The following is a 27,991-nucleotide window of genomic DNA, read 5'->3' on the forward strand; positions in this document are numbered from 1 at the left end:
GCTGCAAGGAGATCAGAGCCAGGAACTAACAAACAAGGGTATGAGTCCTATTGAAAGAACAGGCAGATAGGCAGAGGGGTCAGGGTTGTCTTGTTAGTAAGAAATGAAATTAAGAGAAAGCGAGGATTACGGATGCTGGGGACTCAGAGTCAAAAGGTGTGTCACTGGAAAAAGCAGAGAGGGAGGAGTGTTGATGTTTCAGGCATTAGCCCTTCATCAGGAATGTGGAAGGGGAAGGTGACAGAGATAAATAGGAGGGTGGGAATGGGGCAGGGGGAAAGGTAGGTGGGATGGCGATAGGTGGATGCTGGTTGGTGGTGATTGTGATAGGTCGGTGGGGAGGGTGGAGTGGATAGCTGGAAAGGAAGATGGACAGGTAGGTCAGGTCAAGAGGGCGGTGCTGAGTTGGAGGGTTGGATCGGAGTTGGGGGGCGCGGGCAGATTTGGAAACTGGTGAAGTCAGTGTTGTTGCCGTGTGGCTTAAGGGTCCCAAGGTGGAAGATGAAGTGTTTTTTCTCCAGTTGATGGGTGGCTTTGATTTGGCGGTGGAGGGGGACCAAGATTTGCATGTCCTTGGGGAAGTGGGAGGGGAAGTTGAAGTGGTTGGTCACAAGGCAGTGGGATTGGTTGGTGTGCGCAAACCAGAGATGTTCCCTGAACTGCTTCACGAGTTGGCGCTCTGTCTCCTCGATGTAAAGGAGATCACATTGAGAGCAACAGATGCAGTAAATAAGATGGGAGAATATGCAGAAAACTCTGCCAGATTTGAAATGATCATTTAGGGCCTTGGATGGAGGTGAGGTGGGAAGGTATGGGCGCAGGCTTTGCACCTTGTATGGCAGCAGGGAACGATGCCGGGTGTGGAGAGTGGTTTAGTGGGGAGTGTGAACCTAATGTGGAAGTCATGGAGGGAATGGTCTTTGCAGAATGCAGATAGGGGTGAATAGGGAAATATATTTTTGGTGGTGGCGTCTGATTGTAGGGTGGCGAAAACAGTGGAGGATAATGCGCTGCATCTGGAGATTCGTGGGGTGGAATGTGAGGACTGGGGGGGGGGGGGTTCTATCCTGGTTGCAGTTGGGGGAGTGGGGTTTGAGGGCTGAGGTGCAGGAAATGGAGGAGATGCGATGGAGGGCATTGTTGATCATGTGGGAGAGGAAATTGTGGTCCTTGAAATAGGAGGACATGCAAATCATCATCACCAAATTAAAGCCACCCGCCAACTGGAGGAAGAACACCTCATCATCTGCCTCAGGACCCTACAACCACACAGCATCAACATTGACTTTATCAGTTTCCAAATCACCCCACCCTCAACCTCATCCTAGATCCAGCCCTTCAGTTCAGCACCACTCTCTTGACCTGACATACCTGTCCATCTTCCTTCCCACCTATCTCTTCCACCCTCCCACGGACCTATCACAATCACCTATCTGCATCCACCTATCACCATCCCAAACCCCCACATTTATCTCTCAGCCCCCTTCCCCCTCCAAAGAAATGAAATTAAATCAATACCAATAAATTATATAAAGTCAGAAGGTGCAGAATTTGTGTGGGCAGAGTTGAAGAATTGCAAAGCAAAAATTATCCTAATGGGAGTTGTGTACAGGCCTTCTAACAGTAGTCAGGATGTGGGTAAGAAAAAAAATCATGGATAAGAATGACATTAGAATAATCATAGGGGAAGTTCAAATATACAGGTGGACTGGGAAAATCTGGTTGATAGCAGATCTCAAGAAAATGAGTTTGTGGCATGTCAACAAGATAATGTTTTTAGGAGCAGCTCGAGGTAGAGATTCCTGATGAAGGGCTCATGCCCAAAACATTGATTCTCCTGCTCCTTGGATGCTGCCTGACCGGCTGTGCTTTTCCAGCACCACACTTTCGACTCCACTATGGAATAGGCAATTCTGGATGTTGTATTAGGAAGACTATGTTAGAAAGCATAAGGTGAAGGAACCCCAAGGAGGCATTGACCATCATCTGATAGAATTCACCCTGTGGTTTGAAGGGAGAAGCTGAAGTCAGATGTAATGGTTTTACTTTTGAGTAAAAGTAATTGCAAAGACATGAGGGAGGAGCCGGCCAGAGTTAACTTGAAAGGGTGCATAGCAAAGGAGTTTCTGAGGTGAACTGGGAAGGCACAGCAGAAATTCATCCCAAGGAAGAAGTACCATACTAAGGGACAGCATAAAGCAAAAGAAAAAAGTAATGAGAGGGAAAATATGAAATAAGAGAGAAAGTTGTTGATATTTTAAAAGATATACTCCACAACCACCTGATGAAGGAGCAGCGCTCCAAAAGCTAGTGATTCCAAATAAACCTGTTGGGACTATAACCTGCTGTTGTGTGATTGTTAACACTGTAAAACAAGATTGCAAGATTATTTTTTAAATATCTAAAAAGTAAGAGAGAGGCGAGAGTGACCACTGGAAAATGGAACTGGAGTAGTAGTGATGGGGAACAAAGAAATGGCAGAGGATGTGAAGAGGTACATTGCATCAGTTTTCACACTGTAAGACACTAGCAGCATACCAGAACTTCAAGGGAGTTGGGGGCACAGCTGAGTGTAGTGGCCATCACTAAGTAGAAGGTGCTGGGAAGCTGAAAGTTCTGAAGGTGGATAAATCACCCAGACCAGATGGATAACACCTAGAGTTCTGAAAGAGATGACTGAGGACATTGGAGAGGCACTGGGGTGATCTTTCAGGAATCACTGGAGTCAGGGAGGGTGCCAGAGGATTGGAAAATGGCTGAGGCTGGAATTGAACCTGGGTCCTTAGCACTGTGAGACAGCAGTACTCACCACCATACTACTCAGATTTGTACTTGGATCCTACTTCATATGTTATTTCTCTCAGAAATTTCTTCCCATAATATAAGTACCTTCATGTTTGGCTACGTGGGAGTAGCTTATTAAAATGTGATCCAAAGACGGTTCCTCCATTTTATCCACTATAACATTAGGAAAGTATTTGTATAAATTGTGGGAAAACAAAAAAAAACAACTTTTAAGAAAATGTAAACTTACTTTTATTGTACAAAGAGCAACCAACACCTTAAGTTACACTTCATACTACTGTATTTAAAGCAATGTATTATACAAAATGCAACTCAAAACAACCAAATTTGCCAGCTCTGCTTTATTTTACACAATCAAACTCAAAAACAGGAAACAATGTTTAAACTGCTCATATCACAGTACAGTGCATTTTGCCACTGCAACTTGTAGGGGCATGTAGTTTAAATAATCTCACATGAAATATCAAGGAACTTCACTTTTATAATTTTTGAAGTACAAACACTGTAGCTAGTTTAAACACTGTTAGCATTTTTCTATCAAGCACTTGTACCAATGTTAGCATTAGATAAATTAAATGGCTATTTAACAGTCACATTAACAATTTATTCACAATTTTACAGCACCTAAATTTAAATGTGTATTGAATTATATGCACATTAATGTGTATACATATATACAAATGCATTGCTGAAAGACAACACAATGCAAACAAAAAAAAAACACTTTACATTAGTTACTAATATGTAACAAAACTTTCACTTTACAGCATACAAAATGAACTTGGACTTAAAAAACTTAATTTGACAAAGAATTATTAATCACAAAGGCTTGGAATAATCAAGCCAAAAGCTCAACCACCTCCACCACCCATTTAGTAAATTCCTTAATGTTCTACTTAATAAAGTGCTATCTCAGTGGTTTCTGCCATCATATTAACAGACATTTCCGTATATAATTATATACAACAAATCAATGATGGAATGCTGGACTCAGCTCAGAATTTCTAGAGGATACTGCTTTTCATTTGGTCAGAAACACTAGAGGATGATTTTAAGGAAGAGAAAAGTTATTACAATTAAGATCCAGTTAAACTGCTATTATCAAAGATTTTATACATAACTAAACATTAATATTTAAAATTATAAAACAGAAATTTAGTTTTGATACATGGGATAATTGTATTTTTTTCAAGTAACTGAATTAGTAAAAATGTGATTTACTGAATGGCATTCCAGAATTTTACAGGTGTTAAGATTAATTTAGGATATCTGGTCAGCATGGACAAGTTGAACCGAAGGGTCTGTTTCCATGCTGTACATCTCTATGACTTTATAAATAAAATTTTTTCCATTTGTAATTAGGCCTATTTTTATGATGACTGAACCAAATTCCATTTTTAATAGCCTAAAATGCTAAATATTCCAGGACTTTTATTGGTGTACATTCTGCAAAAAAAAAATTGATATCAGTGGCTTTGTTGGCAATGTGATTGTCTCAAGTCTATTAATATAAATAGCAAACAGACTAAGAATGATTCTTTTGAAAATTCGAGCTTAGTCAAACCCTCCATAAAATTCAACTGATCTAAAGCTCTATTATCCATATCCTAACTCTCACTAAATCCCGTTCATCCATTTGCCCTGTGCTCACTGTGCCATATTAGCTCCTATTCAGCTGCAGTAAAAATAAAATGCTCATCGATATATCCAACTCTCACTGTGGCTTTGTACCCTCTGTCTTTGTAACCTCCTTAAATATTGTAAATTTTCAACATGTCTTGTCACTGTTGGCCTTTAGTAAACCCTCAATTTCCTTCATCTCTCCACTGGCTGCAATTAGTTGTCTAGGCCCTAAGCTCTGGAATTCCCTCCATAAACCTGTGTCTTTCTGGTTTCCATCAAAATGCTCCTTAAAATGGACTTGTTCCCAAAACCCTTTGTTTTTTGTGTCACATTTTGTCTAAGAATGATGGGTAAGTTCATTATGTTAAAAGGAGCTATAAAATGCAAGTGAGTGTTTGACTAATCTCAGCCTGAATTATTCTAGGGATTCTAAAATTCACCTAACTACACTTTGTTTTTCTCTAAAATCTGTCAGATAATCTGACTTTAATTGTAAGAGGCACCTCTTTCGAACCATATATGTGAACAATGAATTAGGTTTCATCCGGGTCAGCTAAGACAATCTTACAATTAACGTGTGCTACATAGGTTCATATGTTGCTATCATCATTGGATTGAGGTATCAAGAGGACTTTGGAAATTTGGAACAAGAAAGATTAATATCTTAGGAACAGTTTGGATAAGCTGATGAGCTGCTATACGTTTTCCTGTTTGTTAAAACACCTTACCCTGAAAAAAGGATGAACTGAATTTTCAAACGAAATAGAATTGCTTTTGTACTGCTAAGTGCAAGAAGGGTACAAGTTAAAAAAAACGATAAATCAGCTCTACTGGATATCAGTTGTTCTCGGTTGATACATAATATGTTTGTTTATATAACTTATATGGAGGCCTAAAAAGAGTTGGCTATTTCAAGGCATGGTTCTCAGCGGCATAAAAAGACCTTTTACTTCCATAATGTTTTGTCTCTCAAAACTCTTCATATTAAAAAAAAATAGAATTTCAATGACTTGTATAGGCATGAATGCTTCAATTAAAACTAATAGCTTTTTGAAGGGAAAACCTCTGTAGATGAGGACAGACAGTGAGACAAAGCTTTCCAAAGGTTCCATTTTGTTAACTCACTGTCTGTTTGCACACATACTTTACTACCAGTGTTCCATCCAATGTTAGCAAAGAACTTAAATTGACGATTGGAACACAATTCAGTGAAGTAATACTTGCATTAGCAATGAAATAAATGACTAGTTAAAATCATTTTGGTGTCATTGACTGAATGATGTACTATGGTTCACACACTTGGAAGAACTCCCTGTCCAATTAGTGCCATTTGATATTTGTTCTCAGGGAATGGAGAGATGTCGAACATCTAAAGGTCTGCATCTCCAACAATTACACAGACCTTCAGTACCGAGATACATAAGTTATGCATTCCACTCCTGGCACTTGTTTAATGTGCAACATTCTGACCAAGAGGTGAGCTTATTCACTGAGGCAAAGTGACACATAGTTGCATTCACCTTGTAAAGTCAGTGTCTCTACTTAAAAAGAATCCAATATTCCATCATGAAAACTTCATATCTAAAATGAATTAGATTCATCTACTGTGTAAATGCATTATAACAACATATGCAGTTACTTGACATAACTTCATTTAAACCATGCTTAACCTGTTATATTCTGACTTAATATGTATACTGAACCCTGAAAATGACATTTTTGGATCTTCGATGTATTTATTTGTTAGGCACTGCTGGTTATTAATTTAGAATTTAATCAGAAATTAAGGCTAAATCTTATGCTTATTTAAATTCTGTACCAATAGCCAGTAATGCAGATCAGAAAAACATGGACTTGCTGAACATAAAACAAATGACACTTCTTCCTCACTGACCACTACAATCCAACTTTTGTCAATATCAATTTAGAATCAATAAAAGGAGAATTCAGGAGACAATATAACTTTATCTTTACATAATCACCACTTCCAAAGTGACATGAGAAAGATGATTGTTTTGCCAAACAAGACATAGCTCTTTTGTGCTAAATGCTAACCAAATGTATTGAAATCAAGTAATCAGAAATAAAAAACCTTGTTAAATCCAAAGTTAAAAATCACACAACACAACACCAGGTTATAGTCCAACAGGTTTAATTGGAAGCACACTAGCTTTCGGAGCGACGCTCCTTCATCAGTTGATTGTGGAGGGCTCGATCGTAACACAGAATTTATAGCAAAAATTTGCAGTGTAATGTAACTGAAATTATACATTGAAAAATTGATTGTCTGTTAAGCCTTTAATCTGTTAGAATACAGTGATAGTTTCACTTCTTTCATGTGTAAATCACAAAATCATGTGATTTACACACGAAATAAGTGAAACTATTTCTGTGTTACGATCGAGCCCTCCACAATCAACTGATGAAGGAGCGTCGATCCGAAAGCTAGTGTGCTTCCAATTAAACCTGTTGGACTATAACCTGGTGTTGTGTGATTTTTAACTTTGTACACCCCAGTCCAACACCGGCATCTCCAAATCATTGTAAAATCTAATCAGTTTTCAATCTTGAAGGCACAAAAGGTGTGTAACTTTTATTTGTTTTGGTGAAAAGCATATTTAATGGAGTCAGTTTAAAAACAATCAATCATTTATAATCTAAATCAATGAGGCACCATTGCCACCTAGCAATTGGTGTGGTTTGTGACGGACAGAAGCTGTAAAGAAATAATGTTGACTAATTGAGCTGTAATAGAAACTTTCTTAATAAGTCTCTTGTGTGTGTTACAATGGAGATGCATTTGCATTTTCATTTCTACACTTTTGCAAATGTTGAGAATTCACTTTATACTTCCTTTGCAAGCAACGAGATAATTCCTACCGGATCTCAGTGCAAGGTCTCGGTATTCCCAGAACACGAACAGCCACAAACGTCAGGTACACACAAGTGAAGTGCCTTGCATTTATTTGCCTCCAAAAGCTGAACTTTAATCTAACAACAGATTAGCGTATCCATATTTTTGTGGAATTTGTAATGCCGCTAGTTACCACAGCAGATTATTTACATAATGGATATTAGCTTGGAGGGCAAACTGTACATCTACAGTGTATTCCAACATTATTTTGTTAAAAAGTGCTTGAAGTATTCCAAAACCTAACTGTAAAGGAGTATGTTTGAAGATTATACATTGAATTCAGGTTTAGAATATGTATTTTGCATGAAGTGCTGACATAAAGCAATCTAATTTGCTACCTAAAATTCAATAGTTATAATCTATCTTGATATTCAAAAGAAATCATTAAATCTAATGGTTACAATGTATCATGGAGGGGAAAATTCCTGAACTAAACTTCAAGCAAAACTCAACTTCTAAGATCCACAAAAAATGTTTGAAAATCAAGGAGTAAAATTTAAGGATGGTTCTCTAGCATATCTGCCATAATTTTGGTGTAGAAGCTGCGCAAGTCACAGAAAACAAGGTAGTTACATTTTATACCATATTCCCAAGATTTCTGCAACTTTCTTCAAAGTTATGGTTGTTAACTGGAAGCCCTTCTATATAAATCCAATTTTCTGCAGTGTAAAAGATACAGGCTATGAAAAGTTGCAAGCAAATTAAAATAGTATCAGTAGTAACAAAGGACATTCAGTGCTGGAAGTTAAAAGCTAGAATTAGAATCCTGAGAGAGAAAATTAAGTGCCAACATATCTATGAAGGGAGCTATAATTCAGGGACAAGCAAATTCTGGAGTTTGAGAAACGCACAAGATAAGAAAGGTCTGATCCAAATTCTAGCTTAACTCTTATAGCATGTGAAATGCCCAGAGATCAATAAGCAGATTGAGCTGATGCACATACGTGAGAAGGGGGATTTGTCTATATGATGGCTCAAAGGCTCATGATCTCACATACTGGAAGTGATTAAAAAGTGGAACATATCAAGAAATCATCGAACTCAATAAATAATTCTGCTGTAAGAAGTCAAAGAGTTTAGTTCATTAAAATAACAAAATTGTTTAAGGTCTCTATTTCATCAGTACTAAATGTGTTGACTTTATATTGATCCAATAAATAAAGGTTATTATTGGACAACTTTTTTGAGTTCATGCCTCTGTATTTAAGTAAAAAGATGAGAATTGTCCTAACGTAGACCACGATATGAACGGTTTTGCTGTTGTCACATCATCCCACTTGTAAAATAAAGACTGTTATTAAATATAGATATAGTAATTAGAGCTAGACAGATTTAGTAATTTTGGAAATGCAAACCATTACTAAAGCATTTTACATTTTTGTACCTTTGATGCAGAAATGTTTCTTTGATCCTCAGAACTGGCATAGAGACATGTCTGAAGATTTTAAGGGACAACTGCTTAGTTTGACAGACTTGAAGCAGATAAATTTGACTCTACAATGGAAAGCTGTTAACTGTTGAATAATAAAATGTGAATGCTTACCAGATCTAGTGGGCTATTTTTATACATTTGACAAAGAATTTATTTATTAATTTCTTGATAAACCTTTTGTTGTTCATGTCAAAACATAAAACTTTTTGTCTCAGTATTTTTAATGCAGAAAGGAAGTTTAATCTACAAAAATGCATTCAAATAATATAATTTATACAGCTAAATGCCCTATTTAACATACTGTAGAATATAAAAAAATATATTGGGGCAGTAATTGAAGTTGACAGCTTTTTTGTTATTTCTGCAGTAATGTTCTTCTCTCACTAGTGACAGATACTTGTCAAGATCAGCACTTGATATTCAAGTATAAGCCATGGTTCACTCAGATCACTGAAGTCTTCATGGAGATAAGAAGTGATGCAATTGCTGAATTTACACTGTAGGAGATATATCAAATTGTGCTGCAAACCAATATGCTTTGAAGTGGTCTAATTCTAGATCATAACTTCAAAAGACTTAAAAAGCATTTTAAAGTATCCACAAAAGGAAAAAAAAGTGAGGCAAGTAAATCATTCCCTCATTACATGTTTAATATTCTCAATATGAAGCAACATTAGTCTAATACGTATTGAAATTGAATACCAGCTCTTAATTAGGTGCTGTAATGTTAATTCTGCTTATGTTGACCCCGAGCAAAATGACAAGCAAAGTCATATTTGTCTCTACATTTACATCCACATATGTTACATTGGAATGGGTTCTTGTAACCATGGCACCCCATATGAATAGTGTAAAGGATATTGTCTGCAAAATACATGTCACAGTGTTGGCAATGATGCAGAAGTTGGGGATCCTGGACCTGAAGTGCAGGAGCAGGGGTGCTAGGCTGGCTGTTCGTCACGCTGGGTGTACTTGTATGAGCACTATGCTCACTACTGGGGCCAGCCACAGGACTGAAGTTCCGCTGATTTTGCATGGGACATGCATCTGGACTGATAGGAGATGAGCTTTGGGCGACACTGGAAGCTACCGTGGAAACGACTGGAGCTGTAGACTGTGAAATCACATATGGTTTTTCATCCCTGCAGGCTACCACCTCAGGAGATGCTGGAGCTTGATTTTCAGGTGGAATGCTGGACAATTGGCCTGCTAAGGTAGAAAGCTGGTTTAATGGATTATCCACCATAATATCTTGCATGTCCCTTGAGATCCCAACAGACTGTACTTTTTGCAAACCCTCATAGGAGTTAGCTGACATATCATGAGAAAAGTCATTGAGGTAATCTGGCTTCGGTATCATCATGGAAGAAGGACTTAGATTAATCAGAAGTCTTGTCCCATAACTCAGGGAGTTGTTAGTTTTTTTCTGCAAAATGCCCAACATTTTCTTATTGGTCAGGCAGGTCCTAGCAGCTTTCAAGGGAAGAAGTTTGTGCCTACGTCTACGGTGATGGGACAGGTTACTTCGATCACTGCAGCAGAAAGAGCAAAGCTCACATTTGTACGGTTTTTCACCTGTGTGTGAGCGCATGTGTGCTTCGAGGTGCCGCTCATACGCTGAAGCAAACGGGCATAGGTGACATCTGTGGGGCTTCTCACCTGTATCAGAAAGAATAGATCAGCAAACCTTGCCATTTTTCTCCCTTTTTGCATTTTTCTAATTTTTCCTCCACCAAGTAGCTTTTCCTTTAGCTAGGAGTGCGACAGAGTGGTGGAACTCTTAAGATCATTGTCAACAATCCCATCTGGTTGTCAACATAGTTGCTATGTAAGAAATCTGGACAGTTTTGTTTTTCTTTCCTCATGGTGAGGCAGTTCAGATTTGTGGATTATTTTCTGTAGTGGGTCAATTACAAACTGATGAAACTCCACCAATATAGCTGATGGATGTGTGTCAGTTGGATGTTTGCACCCTACTCACTATCACATTAAGGGCTGGAATTTTAGCTAACATGAAATATGATGAGGTAACTTGAAATTATCTCAGCTTCTTAGCTACTTGGTTATCTGCCATCTGTTTTTGAATGAAATCTCATTAAAAACGTTGAAGATGAAATATGTTTCCAATTGAAAAATCAACAGAAAATAACTTGCCTCTTACAGGATGCATTTTGAAAATCAGAAGTGACAGCAGTTCCTGCATTGTCAAATCATAACACATTGTATATTATGGGTGCCATTCTCTAATTACAAAAAAAAACTCAAACATAATTATAAGAAAGAACTGTAGCCTTTATCTGCTGATTTTACAGCTTTATATATCCTACTTAGAGGAGCAGTACTGTACTATGCTATCGTAGGCTTAACCAGATGGTTACTGAATACATTGATCCTTACCTGCTTTTTCGTTAGTCGAAGCCCTTTTCACTTTAAACTGGGGAGACTCACCATCGGTACTCCTTTTAAAAAAAATCAAACTGTTACAAAGAATTGTGATCAAATTTAACATCCTTTAGCTTATTTGTTCTGAGAAAATTGGTATTTAAAAAGGGAGAACGATAGTTGCTGGGGAAATCCTGCAAGAAGTCTATGTTCCTAAGTGACAGAACCTAACCTTGTGGAGAAACTGAATCAATACTAATACCATAAAAACAGGAACATTAATTGATCTAAACTGAGTTAATTAATGTATCAGCAAATGTCAAATTAACTGCCTTACAATACCAAACAACAAATGATCATAAACTACTTCCAACAATGAAGTTAGCAACACAACTTTAACCAAAGTAATCCAATACGACATGGCAGAAAATAAAAATTAACTGTAGTTTAAGGGGACTTTGATGGTGAGACTCCATTTAAGTCAATTTATGTCAAGAAATAGTTTTACACGTCACACTCATAATCAATACCACAAACTTAATATCAACCTGGACGCTAAATGCTATCTAAATACCCCAGTTTGGTCTCAGTTAGAATTTAATAATTTTGTATAAATTATTCTCTTCATTAAAACAACAACATTTGTCAAGAGAAGAGCTTGTCCTCTATCATACAACCTACCATCTCTCTACCAACCTAATCATCAAAATGAATCAAAAGGTTGTTTACCTCATTTTCAATTGACATTCCAGAAATTTGGATTTTATGTAACTGAGCATGTTCATTAAATTAGTATGTTTTCACCTTATTGTACAGTACTGCTCCTTTAGGTAGTTAGAATAGAAATAAACATCTGATAATAACTTCTATTTTAGATCACGTAGAAGTCAATGTACAGTTGTTACCTGTGTGCATTCTGATATGCTCCATCAGACGTGCAGTCCCTTTACTAGCATAGTTGCAGTATCGGCACTTTAGTTTTCCATCATATGTTCTTTCAAGCCCATCAGCCATAAGCCCAGAGCCATCATCCAATGAAACTTCAACTGAAGCATGATGCATTCCATTTTGATCATTTTCTGATCCTGCAGTAATAAATCCCAGAAAAATAGGAAGAATTAAAAATTCTCTGCAATCTGAAGTACAGACAGCTATGAGAGAAGAAAATCATTTTACAATACAGGTGACACAAATATATTGTCGTTCATAAAAAAGTTCTGTGATCATTTTCTACATTTATAGCAAATGTTAAGAGAAAAACTACCGCATGAAAGACATTTCTGAAACGTTGTTTTGTATTTCTGCAAATATTCATTGATTTTCTGTGGTAATTCTTGTTGACAGTAAAATATCTACTATTTTGTAATAAATATTAATATGTAAATTAATGATTTACAGGTGCTAAAGTCAAATTTCATTTTTATTGAATGTTTTCTGACTAAGTCTTACATTCTCAAGCATTGCAATATGCATTCAGCTAACACAAACAGGTAACAGCTGAAATGAGTAAAGTCCCATTACAACACAGGAACCACAGATGATAAAATAAATAGAGTTTTTATTTCTAATGAAAAGATTTCCCTTTACGAAGGAGCTTGAATTTATATTGTAACTTCCTTGACCTCTGGACATCCTAAAGTAATTCAGCTAATTAAGTACTCACAGTATGGTAATCGTTATAATGTAGAGAAAACTAAGTCAATTTGTGTGCAGCAAGGTCCAACAAAAATTAATTTGTCTTAGTGAACTTATTTGAGGAATGAAATGGTGGCTAGATTACCATGATAGCCAGGGAACTGTTCTGCTCTTAAATAGTGTGCTAGAAAATTTATGGGCATCTGAAAGAACAGATGAGCCTTTAGTTTAATATTTCATCTGAAAGATGGCACCAATGACCCAGCAGCACTTCCTCAATACTGGATTGGTACTGATTAATAGGCTTAATTCTGGAATGGGGTTTAAGTTCATGATGTAATACAGAGGGACTAATATAATTATTTGGAGGTGTAGTGGACAGCGAAGAAGGTTACCTCAAGATTACAACGTGATCTTGATCAGATGGGCCAATGGGCTGAGATGTGGCAGATGGAGTTTAACTTAGATAAATGTGAGGTGCTGCATTTTGGGAAAGCAAATCTTAGCTGGACTGATACAATTAATGGTAAGGTCCTAGGGAGTGTTGCTGAACAAAGAGACCTTGGAGTGCAGGTTCATAGCTCCTTGAAAGTGGAGTCGCAGGTAGATAGGATAGTGAAGAAGGCATTTGGTATGTTTCCTTTATTGGTCAGAGTATTGAGTACAGGAGTTGGGAGATCATGTTGCGGCTGTACAGGACATTGGTTAGGCCACTTTTGGAATATTGCGTGCAAATCTGGTCTCCTTCCTATCGGAAGGATGTTGTGAAACTTGAAAAGGTTAAGAAAAGATATACAAGGATGTTGCCACGGTTGGAGGATTTGAGCTATTGGGAGAGGTTGAATAGGCTGGGTCTGTTTTCCCTGGAGAGTCGGAGGCTTAGGATTGAAGAGCATGAATAGAATAAATAGACAAAGTACCTTCCCTGGGGTGGGGGAGTCCAGAACTAGAGGGCATAGGTTTAGGGTGAGAGGGGAAAGATAAAAGAGACCGGAGGGGCAAGTTTCTCGCCCAGAGGGTGGTACGTGTATGGAATGAGCCACCAGAGGAAGTGCTAGAGGCTAGTACGATTGCAACATTTAAAAGGTATCTGGATGGGTATATGAATAGTACGATTGCAACATTTAAAAGGTATCTGGATGGGTATATGAATAGGAAGGGGTTTGGAGGGTTATGGACTGGGTACTGGCAGGTGGGATATCTGGTCGGTATGGATGGGTTGAACCGAATGGTCTGTTTCCGTGTTGTGCATCTCAAGACTCTACTGAGGTAAGGCTAATAATATAAAATTAGTTTAGACAGCAGATTCCAACAAAACATATCACCCATATACCAAATCTCCTATGGTAGTCTATATAATAAAACAGAACCTATCTTTTACCAAGATCTGTTTTGTTTTCATTGTCAGTTGTCTCCTTGTCTATCTTTTTCACTTCTGTTTCTTTCTCCTTAACACTTTTTGTTTCTCACTTTAATTTCTTGTTCCTTTCTAGAAGTGGGTGGCATGGAGTGGTGTAGTGGGATAATGCATCAAAAGCCTTTAAATAATTACAGGAAAAATGAGGCTCTTGTAACTTTCTTTCCCAAACCTTCCCTTTCTCCCCTTGACCCACAATTATCCATGCTCACATTTTCATATACAATTTATTCCCTGGCCCTTTATCTTTCCATCCCTCCACAACTTAACCACCACTTATTCTATGATCGTCCACTTCATCTATAACACTTTGATCTATTGTTGCCCTTTTCCTGCATCCCAGGATAGTTTGCATTGCCCTCAAATTCATCTTTTCCATATCTTCCTCAAAGAGGCATCTTTTAATACTTTGAAAAAACAGATTCAAATGGAGAAACTCTTGTCTATTTAACCTGAGAAGAATCACACAGCGACATAATGATTTGGCTTCAGAATTCACCTGGCGTTGTTTTTGTTAAAAGCTCAACTACTAACATGAGGAAGGATGAAAACAACAGCTACAACAGGTGTACATTAAATACATTACATGAACTAGTTGAATAAAGATTTTGAAGTTTGTCTGCTAGGATTTCTTAATAAATTAGAAAAACAACTGCAAGAAGTTAAAGAAAAATGCAATGTAGGAGAATGAATTGGTCAGAGTTGAGAAACAGGTGTATGGAGTGATAACAGGAAAGAGAGTGGTCAAATTAGGGAATAACACACTGGGGAAAAAGTGCTGCAAATGATCAATGAAAACCCTTTCTATTCATATATCCATCCAATGCGTTTTAAAAGTTGCAATTGTACCAGCTTCCTCTGACAGTCATTCCATTCACATGCCACCCTCTGACATTAAAATACAACCATTAACAATGTTGTTAATGAATAAATTTATTGAAAAGATCATTGACCAATGGCATTGAAATCTTCAGATTACTTTTTGCCTGCTTTTACAATAAACTTTCATATAACCAGATACATTTTTAAATATACAATTTATAATCTATTGTACATCACTGGCTGGTCTGCAACATTTTTGTTCAGAAAGCATTTAGTTTATTGAAAAGAAAACATTTTCAGCCAATATTAACCCTCCTTGCTTCGGCCCCTCAAGACAGACATTTAATTCGGTCAAGTGGAGATTTTAATTTGTCAGTCCTGATTCGGGACTTCCTCTTTCTATGAATCTAAGTAACCATAGTGGACAAGTTAGCCTCAGAGTAGCATGCCAGTATTCACTATGCACAAAACATAATTTTTGCAGACAAAAATGTCCTTACCAGTTTGTAGAGATTCTGGGTCCTTCTCCACACCAACAGAGCCAGATATCATGTTCACATGTTGGGTTTGTTGAGTGAGATACTCCTGGAAATCCTTGACGAAATCTACAGAAGCAGCTCTCTTCTCCTCCATGATCTCTCAAATGTTTAAAAAAATTGGTTTATTTCCTTGAAAAAAGAAAATATAACTTTATGAGGAATACATTGTGAAGAACAAAACTTATTAAAATTTGAATGTTGTAGCAATAGGCATTTGTCAAAGTATGTTATTATCTATTAATATTTCAAATGAGGTGATCAAATACTCATCAGAGCAGTACAACAAAGTTGCTGTGACTGAACAGTGAGGAGTTTTAACTGCTCAGTAGGAACTCTTAACGCTACATAATAGCATATATTTAATTTAGAGAACTACTTCTTCAAACAGTTTTGTGAAATGATACTGAAATGCCAACTCCCAAATCTTTTGCAAAAGCATATTTATAACAGCACAGAATCACATCTACAAAACCAAACTTGACAGCAGTCATTTAGCATTGCAACTGGCGCTATTTTTATAGGTATCTGAGAAGGTTCTACTGTTCCAGCAGTTTGAATTTCTCAGAATTAAAACTAGAAACATGCAGCAAGAATAGAATGGCAGTATGATTAGAAAAAATAATTATATCTCCTTCATGTTGCCAGGTTATAAGAATAAAAGAGAAACAATAAGTATAAAGGTGGGATATGTTTATCATGCTAACGTTGGGCTGATGCTATCAGTGACATATATGCAATATCTCCATGCTTGTTTATGTAAAGAATTGTAGAGAGTCAAGATCCCTCACAGGACCTGAAGTGTTGATCTACATGTACCTTTGATGTTGCCCAACACGTATGGGATGTTGTGTTCCATTATGAAAACTGCATGAATTCTGCAATTTTGTTTCTCATGTTTTCTGTAGCACAATATACATCATGATATACTGAAAAGGGGCATCTTGTGCATGTAGATGGTGCAGTACTTCATTACAACGGCACAATTTTGAAATATTGAGGGAGCTTCTGGCTTTCAATTCACAATTGGTTACATCATCTGTAAAGATCCCTGGCTGAGACACATTGAGCTTGAGCTGCTTCTTAATTGAGGAGACATATAGATTTATACAGATACAGCTTTACTTTAGCACAAGTAGTTGTAAATTCTTGATATAATATTTTTATTCAAGGGACTACAACCAAAGCCAGTGAAGTCAGATGAGTATAACACACTGGTTCATTGATTAGTAATATCAGCAGATTCTGTTTAACACTTTCAGAAGTACAGGATTTCTGAAAAGGGTGGTAACCATGTCATGTATGATATAATAGGAGAATAGAAGGTAATTGAATGAATCATCTCATAGCTTAGTATTTGTGATTTTTACTACTATTCTGAGGACTAATTGTCATGATAGCTTAATTTATTCCTTTATACTGTATATCTTATTTTTATCTGTTGCAAATTTTAAAGCTGAGGATACAAACAGAATGTACTAAAGGGCAAGGACTGTACAAAATCAGAGACTTATTTTAAGGTGGAGTCCATTTGGCCCTTTATAACTACATTCTTGTTATTGCAATCCAAAATTAATTGTGTCGTACTTTTTCGTTGTATCACTTTATCTCCATTGGCCTCAGATGACAACGTACTGCTTTCAGAAAACACATGATGGTCCGTGCCCAAACTATACCAGCAGCAGTGGACTATCAGCATTTTCGACAGCAGCATCCTCCAAGATATCAAAGCTCCTCTTAACTTTTCATAGAATTGATACAGTATGGAAACAGGCCCTTCGGCCCCTTAAGTCTACACCGACCCTCTGAAAGGTAACCCACCCAGACCCACTCTACATTTCCCCATGACTAATGCACCTAACCTACACACCCCTGAACACTATGGGCAATTTAGCATGGCCAGTTCACCTAACCTGCACATCTTTGGATTGTGGGAGGAAACCAGAGAACCTGGAGGAAATCCACACAGACACAGGGAGAATGTGCAAACTCCACACAGCTGGAATCGAACCTGAGTCCCTGGCGCTGCGAGACTGCAGTACTAACCACTGAGCCACCATGTCGCCTTTGACCTTTTGACTTCATGGCTGATTGTGCAGTTTGTCAGTTGTTAATTTTTTAAGCATTACAGATTCCTTTTCTAAGCCTCTCTTTCCATTTTTAAGCTGTTTGTTAAAACCTCTCTCTTTGACGAAGCGCTTAATCATCTTCCCTAAGATTTTTGTATGTGATTTAGGGACAAATTTTGGTTTAGATTATTACTGCATAGAGATGTTACATTATGTTAAAACTGTTTTATAAATATAACTTATTGTTGTGCTTCCTAGAATCAGACTCAGAGTTTTTGAAAACAAACCGCTCCTCATCACATAATTGATGGAAAGGGCTATTCCTTCATTATGGTGAGGAGCATGCAGCAGATTATGACAGATCATGACATACATTCTGCCAAATACTGCACCAGAGCAGTTCAGGCAATTTTTGTTCAGCATTTCATTCCACCAATGCTCTGCTCTATCTACAGTACAAGTGGCAGTGTGACTACCAAAGTCTTCAGTATGTGGTCATCAGAAGGATCTTATTGTCTAGTGACCACACTTTGGTTTGCCGTCATGTTCAAATGCAACTGACATAGGAGAATGCTACATGAGGAATCCACCATCAATGCTGCCAGTATATCTGGCACTGACCTGAGTATTTGTTGTGGATCATCACACACCAGTTAGATGTTCTGATCCAGGGTTCACATATGTTGCTTGAACAGGGTGGTGTGACTGAATTTTGTGTATCTGGTTTCGGTACCGTCACTGTCATCTTGCCAACCACTGGCAATGTGGTCCTTGTTATATTCAAAGACTGCAATTGTGGCCTTAACAGGTTAGATTTCAGTGAAAATATTCTTACTGAAGCGCAGATGCCCCACATATACTTTTCTTGCTAAGGTGCAAGAGAAATACTCCCCAGTCATCCTGAGTGCATAAAGCCTCTTGCTAAAGTCCTTCTGTCCTTCTCCTCTTCCATCCTTCCCTGCTTTGTATGGCCTTTGTTATTCTCCATGTCATGCTGCATTCCAGAGCAATTCTGCCTTGCACATATATGGAGGCAACTGATTTATTCAGAAGTTTTGAAGTCAGTGAAAACTCACTCAGCTGCTGCCACCTCACTCCTTATAGATTTTTATGACTTCACGGACTTGTACATGGAATTGAAGATTTGTAGAGTCCAAACAACAGGACTCAATTTGTAAGAAATGGGTGTACTCTTTAAATAGCACTGATGGAAGGGGTCTTCCTTCAAGCTGCTGAATGCATGTTCAGTTAGTGAGGTTAACAGAGGATAGTAGCTGCACTGTAGAGACCCAAAATAGCTTGGGATGCTGACTAAAGTCTAATGAAAAAATCCAAAGTCTGCTTGCTCTAGATACACCTGGTGGCTGCCCAATGTGTGCACACATCTGTAATACCTGGTGTAACATGACTGAAATGTTTACAAGTCTCAGATGCCAATTTGAAGTTCTGAGGTCACCTTTAAATGACATTAAAGCTGCAATGCTTACTGAACTGCATGTTCACTTTAAAATTGCTACACAGCTAAGCAAACATGCATCTAAAAGGGAATAAAATTAAGAACAATGGATGCTTTCAGCACAACTAACTTATTTTCATTCATAGTGCTCATTATTACCTATATAGTTTCTCTTCTTCCATAGCTTTCTACCAATAATTCCTTTCTTTCTCTCTCTCTCTCTCTGGGCCCTGCCTCCACCTGTCAGAGCACTCCTTTTCCCATGCCCTACCCTTATCATCAAGATAAATACCATTTTTATTCCCAGATGCTATCAGTTCCGAACAATGCCCCTGGACTTAAAGGTTAACGCTGTTTTCTCTTCACAGATGCTACCATACCTGGGTTTCTCTAAAAGGGAATAGTGCTTGTACAGAAGTGGTTATTCACTGTGTAGCACATTCCCAATATCTATGTAGTCAAGCTGTTTCTTGCAAAAGGAAGACAGACATTATTTGCAACAGCCTAAATGAGATGCAATCGGTCTCAATTATTAGTTCAGAAACAAGAGTGAATCATAAGATATTTATAACTTATCTACAGATCAAGAATAGGCTCTGTTTTAAAAACAAATTGCCAGATAGAGACTATCTGTTTCAACAGCAATCTGTGCAATGAATCAGTGATACAAGGAAGTAGCCCAAACCCTTTAAACACTTGTTGTTAACAGTGAAATTACACTGTCTGATAAAGCCATTTTATACATTTGTACTGAATCTTACAATGTATGATTGTACATCATATGTCATTCAGCATTATGGCATTAGTCCTGTACAACTGAGGTTACAGTTAATAGTAATGATAATAGAAACATTCTAGATATTTATCTCCCTCAATTTATTATGTAAATAGATAGTAGTCACCTTTATCCAAAGGTTAGTTTGGACTACATACACTCTTGTGTCTCACAAGTATTCCACCATACGAACTTAAATTAGAGTATATATTCTAGGACATTTTTACTTCAAACCAGACCATGAGCATTCATAGTATTTTGTTTTTACTGTTCTGGGGACATTGTTTTCCTGGGAAGTATCATGTGCAGTTTGGGTCTCTAAGGAGGAACATACTTGGCATAGAGGGAGTGCTACAAAGGGTCAGCAGATTAATCCTTGGGATAGCAGGATTGTTTAATGAAGAGATTCAATATACCATATATACGCATAAGAGTTGAATTTTTTTTGAATATGTTTTAAGGTTAAATTTATGGGATCGACTATTAGATGGATACTACTTTTGATGGGCTGAAATTCATGCCCGTCAAAATTCATACTGTATCATTAGAAGCCCAGTTGATCTTGAAACGAATAAAGAAAAAGACACAATGAATTACAGTAATTATCGAATAACGAAAATAGAAGATAAAATGAATTAGTGATAAACCTTGGAGCGACAATGACATCATCGGTGCAGCTGAAGGCTAGAATGGAATCCCAGACCAGAGCAGGATGGCCGGCAGACTGGAATCCCAGATTGGAGCTGGACGGCCGGCAGACTGGAATCCCAGACTGGAGCAGGATGGCCAGCAGACTGGAATCCCAGACCGGAGCAGGACGGCCGGCAGACTGGAATCCCAGACTGGAGCAGGACGGCCGGCAGACTGGAATCCCAGACTGGAGCAGGACGGCCGGCAGACTGGAATCCCAGACTGGAGCAGGACGGCCGGCAGACTGGAATCCCAGACTGGAGCAGGACGGCCGGCAGACTGGAATCCAGGACTGGAGCAGGACGGCCAGCAGACTGGAATCCCAGACCGGAGCAGGACGGCCGGCAGACTGGAATCCCAGACTGGAGCAGGACGGCCAGCAGACTGGAATCCCAGACCGGAGCAGGACGGCCGGCAGACTAGAATCTCAGACCGCAGGAGGACGGCCGGCAGACTGGAATCCCAGACTGGAGCAGGACGGCCAGCAGACTGGAATCCCAGACCGGAGCAGGACGGCCGGCAGACTAGAATCTCAGACCGCAGGAGGACGGCCGGCAGACTGGAATCCCAGACCGGAGCTGGACGGCCGGCAGACTGGAATCCCAGACCGGAGCTGGATGGCCGGCAGACTGGAATCCCAGATCGGAGCTGGACGGCCGGCAGACTGGAATCCTAGACCGGAGCTGGACAGCCGGCAGACTGGAATTCCAGACCGGAGCTGGACGGCCGGCAGACTGGAATCCCAGAACGGTGCCAGACGGCCGGCAGACTGGAATCCCAGACCGGAGCTGGACGGTCGGCAGGCTGGAATCCCCGAACGGTGCCAGACGGCCGGCAAACTGGAATCCCAGATCGGAGCTGCACGGCTGGCAGACTGGAATGCAGGAACAGAGTGGTACGGCCAGAAGACTGGAGTCCCGGAAAGGAGTGGAACGGCTGGCAGAATAGAGAGGGATGGCAAACAGACCGGAGTCCTGGAGTGCAGCAGGACGGCCGGCGACTGGAATCCCAGAACAGAGCAGGAACGGCCAGCAGAACAGAGTCCCGGAGCGGCGCGGGATGGCTGGCAGAATGGAATCCAGAATGGAGCAGGATGACCGGCAGACTGGAATCCCGGAATGGAACGGGAATAACTGGCAGACTAGAATCCCAGAATGGAGCAGGAATGGCTGGCAGACTGGAATCCTGGAGCGGAGCAGGAATGGCCAGCAAGCTGGAATCCCGGAATGAAGCGCGAACAGCTGGCAGACTAGAATCCTGAAACTGAGCGGGAACTGTTGGCAGAACAGAGTTCCAGAACAGAGTGGGACGGCTAGCAGAACAGAGCTCTCGAGCAGAGCAGAACAGCCGTACAAAAAGTGAATACTAATTATAGTGTTTGCTCAATGATGAACTTAAGAAATCCGAAGCCTAATGTCGGTATGAATTATGTGAAGAACTAGGGTCGACTTTTACACGAGATATATGGAAAATTCTAGATTTTTTGGCCAAGAATAGTGCTTTGACTTTTACATGGGATCAAGATTTCCTTGAGTATATACAGTATACTCCCTAGAATTTCAAAGAATGAGGGTGAAACTCAAAACATTCTTAATGAGGGGTGTAATAGGATGTATGCAGATATTTGCCTTGGCTGGTGAATCTAAAACCAGGGTACAAAGGAAGGTGATGGCCTAGTGGTATTATTGCTAGTCTATTAATTCAGAAACGTAGCTCATGCTCTGGAGACCCAGGTTCGAATCCTGCTGTGGCAGGTGGTGGTATAAAACATATTGGGAATTAAAATTCTATTGAAGTCCATGAAACCATTGTCAATTGTCAGGAAAAATCCATCTGGCTGAGGGAAGGAAATCTGCCATCCTCACTGGGTCTGGCAACATGTAACCAGACCCACAGAAATGTGGTTGACTCCCAACTGCCCTCTGAAATGACCTAGCAAGCCACTCAATTTTTGTCAATCTCTACAAAGTCTCGAGGATGAGATGAAACCTGATGGACCATGCAGCAACAACCTAATCTTCAGAAGAGACAATAGCACAAACAGCCCTGTCAACCTTGCAAAGTCTTCTTTATTAACTTCTGGGGTCTACTGTCAAAACTGGGAGAACTGTCTCACAGACTAGTCAAGCACCAGACAGACATACTCATACTTGTGGAATCATACCTAATAGACAATGTCTCAGATGCTACCATCAACATCCCTGAATATGTCCTGTCCCACCAGCAGGGCAGACTTGCAGAGGTGCTGGCTCAGTGGTATACTGTTGGGAAGGAATTGCCCTCAGAGTCCTTAATATTGACTCCGAACCAACAAGAGAGAAAAACATATTTGACCTCATCCATACCAATCTGCCAGTTGCAGATGCATCACTAGTAGTGACCATTGTACAGTCTTTATCAAGACAAAGTCCTGTCTTCACATTGAGAATACCCTCCAGCATTCTGTGTGGTACTAACTGTGCTAAATGGGACAAACTTCAGACAAATCTAGCAACTCAAGACTGGATATTGATGAGGCGCTGTGCACCGTCAACAGCAGCAGAATTGTACTCCAACACAATCTGCACCCTCATGGCCCAGCATATTTCCCACTTAACCATTACCATCAATGGGTCAATGGACAGCGCAGGAGACATGCCAGTAGCAGCACTAGGCATACCTGAAAATGACATGCCAACCAGGTGAAGCTATCAAACAGGACTACTGCATGCCAAACAGCACAAGCAGCAAGTGATACACAGAGCTAAGCAATCCTACAACCAATGAATCAGATCTAAGCTCTACAGTGCTGCCATATCCAGTCATAAATGGTGGTGGACAAATAAACAACTCACTGGAGGATAAGGTTTCACAAATATCCCCAAATTCAATGACAGAAGAGCAAAACCTTAAGTGCAAAGGTTGAAGTATTTGCAGTAATCTTCAGCTAGAAGTGCCAAGTAGATGATCCATTTTGACCTCTAGTGGTCCACAGCATTACAGACTGATGGGACGATAATTGGTTGGACTGGATTTGTCCTGCATTTGTCTTCAGCCAATTCAGTTCACCCCATTTGATATCAAGAAACAGTTGGTGGCACTGGATTCTGCAAAGGCCATGGGCCTGACAACATTCCAGTAATAGTACAGAACTTGCTGTTTTCCTAACCAAGTGGTTCCCAGTTTAATTACAAGACTGCTATCTACCCAGTAATGTGGAAAATTGCCCAAGTATGTTTCATACACAAAATGCAGGACAAATCCAGTCCAACCAATTATCGTCCCATCAGTCTACTTGTAATTATTAGTGAAGTGATGGAAAGTGTAATCAACAGTACTATTAAGCAGCACATGCTCACCGACACCCAGTTTGGGTACCAGTTTTGATACAAAATTGGCTTGAAGGTGAGAGACAACGGACAGTAGTAGAGGGTTGATTTTTGACTGCAGGCTTGTGACCAGTGATGTGCTGCAAGGATTTGGGTCCACTGCTTTTCATCATTTATATAAATGATTTGAATGTGAATATAGGAGGTAATGGTTAGTCAATTTGCAGATGTCACCAAAATTGGTGGCGTAGTGGACAGTGAAGAAAGTAATCTCAGAGTACAACAGGACCTTGATCAGATGGGCAAATAGGCCGAGGAGTGGCAGATGACATTTAATTTTGATAAACGTAAGGTGTTGCAGTTTGGTAAGGCTTATACAATAGTGGGGTCCTGGGGAGTATTGCCAAACAAAGGGACCTAGGTGTCAAGGTGCATAGTTCCTTGAAAATAGGGTCACAAGTAGACGGGGTAGTGAAGAAGGCATTTGGCACACTTGCCTTCATTAGTCAGTGCACTGAGTACAGGATTGGCAAATTCGGTACTATTGCTGGAATGTTGTCAAGGCTCATAGCCTTTGCAAGGTGCACTTGTAAAAGACATTGGTGAGGCCATTTTTACAATACTGCATTCAGTTCTGGTCTCCCTGCTACAGGAAAGGAATTATTAAACTTGAGAGGGTTCAGAAAATATTTACAAGGATGTTGCCAAGATTGGAGAGTTTAAGCTATAGGGAAAAGTGGAATAGGCTGAGGCATTTTCTCCAGGAGCATCAGAGGCTGACGGGTGACCTTATGGAGGTTTACAAAATCATGAGGAGCATGAATAGGGTGAATAGTCAAGGTCTTTTCCCCAGGGTAGAGGAGTCCAAACCTAGAGGGCATCTGGATGGGTACGTGAATAGGAAAGATTGAGAGAGATGTGGGCCAAAATATTGCAAATGGGACTAGATCAGTTTACGATATACAGTTGGTGCGGGTGATTTGGACAGAAGGGTCTATTTCCGTGCTATATAACTCTTTGACCGAGTGCAGCATCATGGAGCCCTAGCAGAACTGGAATCAATGGGTATGCGTGGGCGGCATGGTGGCACAGTGGTTAGCACTGCTGCCTCACAGCGCCAGAGACCCGGATTCAATTCCCGCCTCAGACTGTGTGGAGTTTGCATGTTCTCCCCGTGTCTGCGTGGGTTTCCTCCGGATGCTCTGGTTTCCACCCACAGTCCAAAGATGTGCAGGTTAGGTGAATTGGCCATGCTAAAATTGCCCGTAGTGTTAGGTAAGGGGTAAATGTAGAGGTATGGGTGGGTTGCGCTTTGGCGGGGCGGTGTGGACTTGTTGGGCCGAAGGGCCTGTTTCCACACTGTAAGTAATCTAATCTAAACTCTCTGCTGGTTGGAGTCATACCAGGCAAATAGAAAGATGCTTGTGATTGTTGGAGTTCAGTCATCTCAGCTCGTGGACATCTCTGCAGGTCCTCAGTCGTGTCCTCGGCCCAACCAACTTCATCAATGATCTTCCCTCCATCATAAAGTCAGAAATGGGGACACTTCCTGATAATTCCATAATGTTCAGTACCATTTGTGACTCCTCAGGTATTGAACCAGTCCAAGTTCAAATGCAACAAAATCTGGACAATATATAGGCTGTAGCTGAAAAATGGCAAGCAACATTTGTGCCACACAAATGCCAAGCAGTGATCATCTCCAATAAGAGACAGTTTAATCACCGTCCCTTGACTATCAAAATATTTGGGGTTACTATTGGCCAGAAACTCAACTGGACCCGTCACATAAACACAGTAGCTATGAGTAGCTCAGAGGCTAGGTATACTGTGGCAAGTAACTCATCTCCTGACTCACCAGTGTCTTTTGACTATCTACAAGGCACAAGTCACTTGCCTGGTTGGCTGTAGCTCCAACAGCACTCAAGAAGCATGACACCATCCAGGAAAAAACATCCTGCTTGACAGGTAGTACATCCACTCCCTCCATCACCGATCCACAGTAGCAGCTATGTATAGTCTACAAGATGCACCACAGAAATCCAAAGAACCTAAGACAGCATCTCGCAAACAAATAAACACTTCAATCTAGAAGAACAGTAGCAGCAGATACATGGGAACACCACATCATTTTTGTGCAAGTGGCAGAAGTCTCAAAATGAACAAGTGGTGATTGCCATTGATTTCAATGGGAAAGCAAAGCTTTGATTTCAGTGGGAAAGCAAACCTGTTTTCACCTGGAACAACAGTGGATCATATGTCTTGGGGGGAACAATATGGAGTAGTAATTATTGGTGCAAATCATTTCTATCATAATTTCCCCTTTTTTACACTGTTAAAAAATTCCCATGTAACAGATGTGTTTAGAGGAAAATCTGTTGATAAATATAGTGGCAAACAAATATTGTGTGTTGCTGCTCAACACACAGATGGGAGATGTTAAGGGCAGAATCTGTATGTATTACATTTATTTCATACTGTGTGCATACACACAAATACCACATATTTTAATGTATACTGGAATATTTCATTCTGTATTGTTTGCTAAGATGTTTCTTTGCAGCCACAGTGCAACCAAACACAGGATGTAATAAGATAAGAAATGGTTCAGACATGGATCTTTTGGCCTCTTGAACCTGCCCTGCCATTCAACATGATCATGGCTAATCTTCCACCACAATTCCACTTTCCTGCATGAGCTTGACATCCATAAGTCTATTCCTGCTGAAAATGTGTTGCTGGAAAAGCGCAGCAGGTCAGGCAGCATCCAAGGAACAGGAGAATCGACGTTTCGGGCATAAGCCTGAAAGAAGGGCTTATACCCGAAACGTTAATTCTCCTGTTCCTTGGATGCTGCCTGACCTGCTGCGCTTTTCCAGCAACACATTTTCAGCTCTGATCTCCAGCATCTGCAGCCCTCACTTTCTCTCATCCATAAGTCTATTGGTTACTTTTGAATATAAGCACTGACTCAGCATCCACAGTTCACTGGCGTGGAGACTTTCAATGAAGAGGTGTCGTCTGGTCTCAATCCTAAATGGCCAATCCCTTATTCTGAGAGTGCACCCCCAAAAGGAGAAAACATCCCATCAGCGCGTACCCTCTTGTCCCTTAGGAATTTTGTATGCTTCATTGAGATCGTCCCTCCTTTTAAACACGAGAGTCTATTTAATCAATTTTCATAAGACAGTCCCTTGAAACCACAAACCTAGTGAACCTCTATTGTACTCAAAGGCTGGCATGTGATTCTAAACTATTCATTAGGACAATTGCGAATCACGTCGTCCTATAATAGTTTCAATATTATAAGAAAGTAACCCTGAACTCAAGGTGATCATCAGTGGTAGCTTATCCTTTGAAGAATAAACTTCTTGTTTCCAAGATGTTCGATAATTTCTATTCCATTTGTAATTGGTTTTATTTGGAGGGAGAGCGACTGGATGCTGGACACCCTGATGTCGGTGATTGACACGCACTTCCTCCCACCTTGTTCCCATTCACTTCTCAAGGGACCTTGCTGATGGAGGGGCGGCACCGCTGCCTGGCCTGCTCGAGCCGATTGGTCAGTCACAGCGGCCGCCGGTTCCCATTGAGCCAACCCAATGTCAATCACGGACAGTCCATCAGCATGTTAGGCTGCGCCGCTCAGGCTGTGTTGTGGATTTGGAAATGGGGGAGGGGATGTGGGATATTAAAACTGTCTCCCGAAAGGGATGGGGGTTAGTACAAACAGACGTCAAATAATTCAAGGAGCTGGAGACAGACATGTCCGGGGAGCGTTAGGTCGTCGCGTCAATCGATCGACTTGGACTCCTTAAATGTATATAATATACAGCTCTTCGCTCTTAAAAGGAACACTAACGCTGCATCCGACCTACCTACCAGCATTTAAACATTGTATTTGTTCACTTACCCTCTAATTAACGTCTGCCCTGGAAACACCGTTTCACCAGAGTAGCATCCCAATCGGGCTGGCGGAGGGGAGACGACCTTTTGCACGCGACCAACGGCATTGTCGTCGACAGCGGCGGCCAGCTAATTTAACGGATTTCTAATTTAAATTCTATTTTTTTTTCCGCCGAATCCTGGCTGGAAGATTGAAGCGAGCAACCGAACAAAAGCCGGGG

The 27,991-nt window shown here is 40.1% G+C and overlaps 1 protein-coding gene across 1 annotated transcript; it reads right to left on the minus strand.

Moving 5' to 3' along the window:
* Window positions 1-3,020: 3,020 nt before the first annotated feature.
* On the minus strand, window positions 3,021-27,978 carry LOC122547995 (zinc finger protein Pegasus-like). The gene is made up of 4 exons (XM_043686547.2): window positions 27,778-27,978; window positions 15,531-15,698; window positions 12,062-12,241; window positions 3,021-10,433 (listed from the first exon to the last, which is right to left on the minus strand). Exons 2-4 carry the CDS (start codon window positions 15,661-15,663, stop codon window positions 9,502-9,504), a joined length of 1,245 nt encoding a protein of 414 aa, XP_043542482.1. The 5' UTR covers window positions 15,664-15,698; window positions 27,778-27,978; the 3' UTR covers window positions 3,021-9,501.
* Between the last annotated feature and the right edge of the window lie 13 nt (window positions 27,979-27,991).

This window comes from Chiloscyllium plagiosum, unplaced genomic scaffold, assembly GCF_037043375.1.
Source record: "Chiloscyllium plagiosum isolate Xiang-an unplaced genomic scaffold, Cpla_swu_hap1 HiC_scaffold_22, whole genome shotgun sequence".
Taxonomy (NCBI): Eukaryota; Metazoa; Chordata; class Chondrichthyes; order Orectolobiformes; family Hemiscylliidae; genus Chiloscyllium; species Chiloscyllium plagiosum.

Coding starts and splice junctions, on each gene's coding strand:
- LOC122547995 (XM_043686547.2), bottom strand. CDS start 15,663: ATGGAGGAGAAGAGAGCTGCTTCTGTAGATTTCGTCAAGGATTTCCAG. Junction 12,242..15,530: donor CCCAGAATCTCTACAAACTG/GTAAGGACATTT, acceptor TTATTACTGCAG/GATCAGAAAATGATCAAAAT. Junction 10,434..12,061: donor GCATATCAGAATGCACACAG/GTAACAACTGTA, acceptor TTTCTGATACAG/GTGAGAAGCCCCACAGATGT.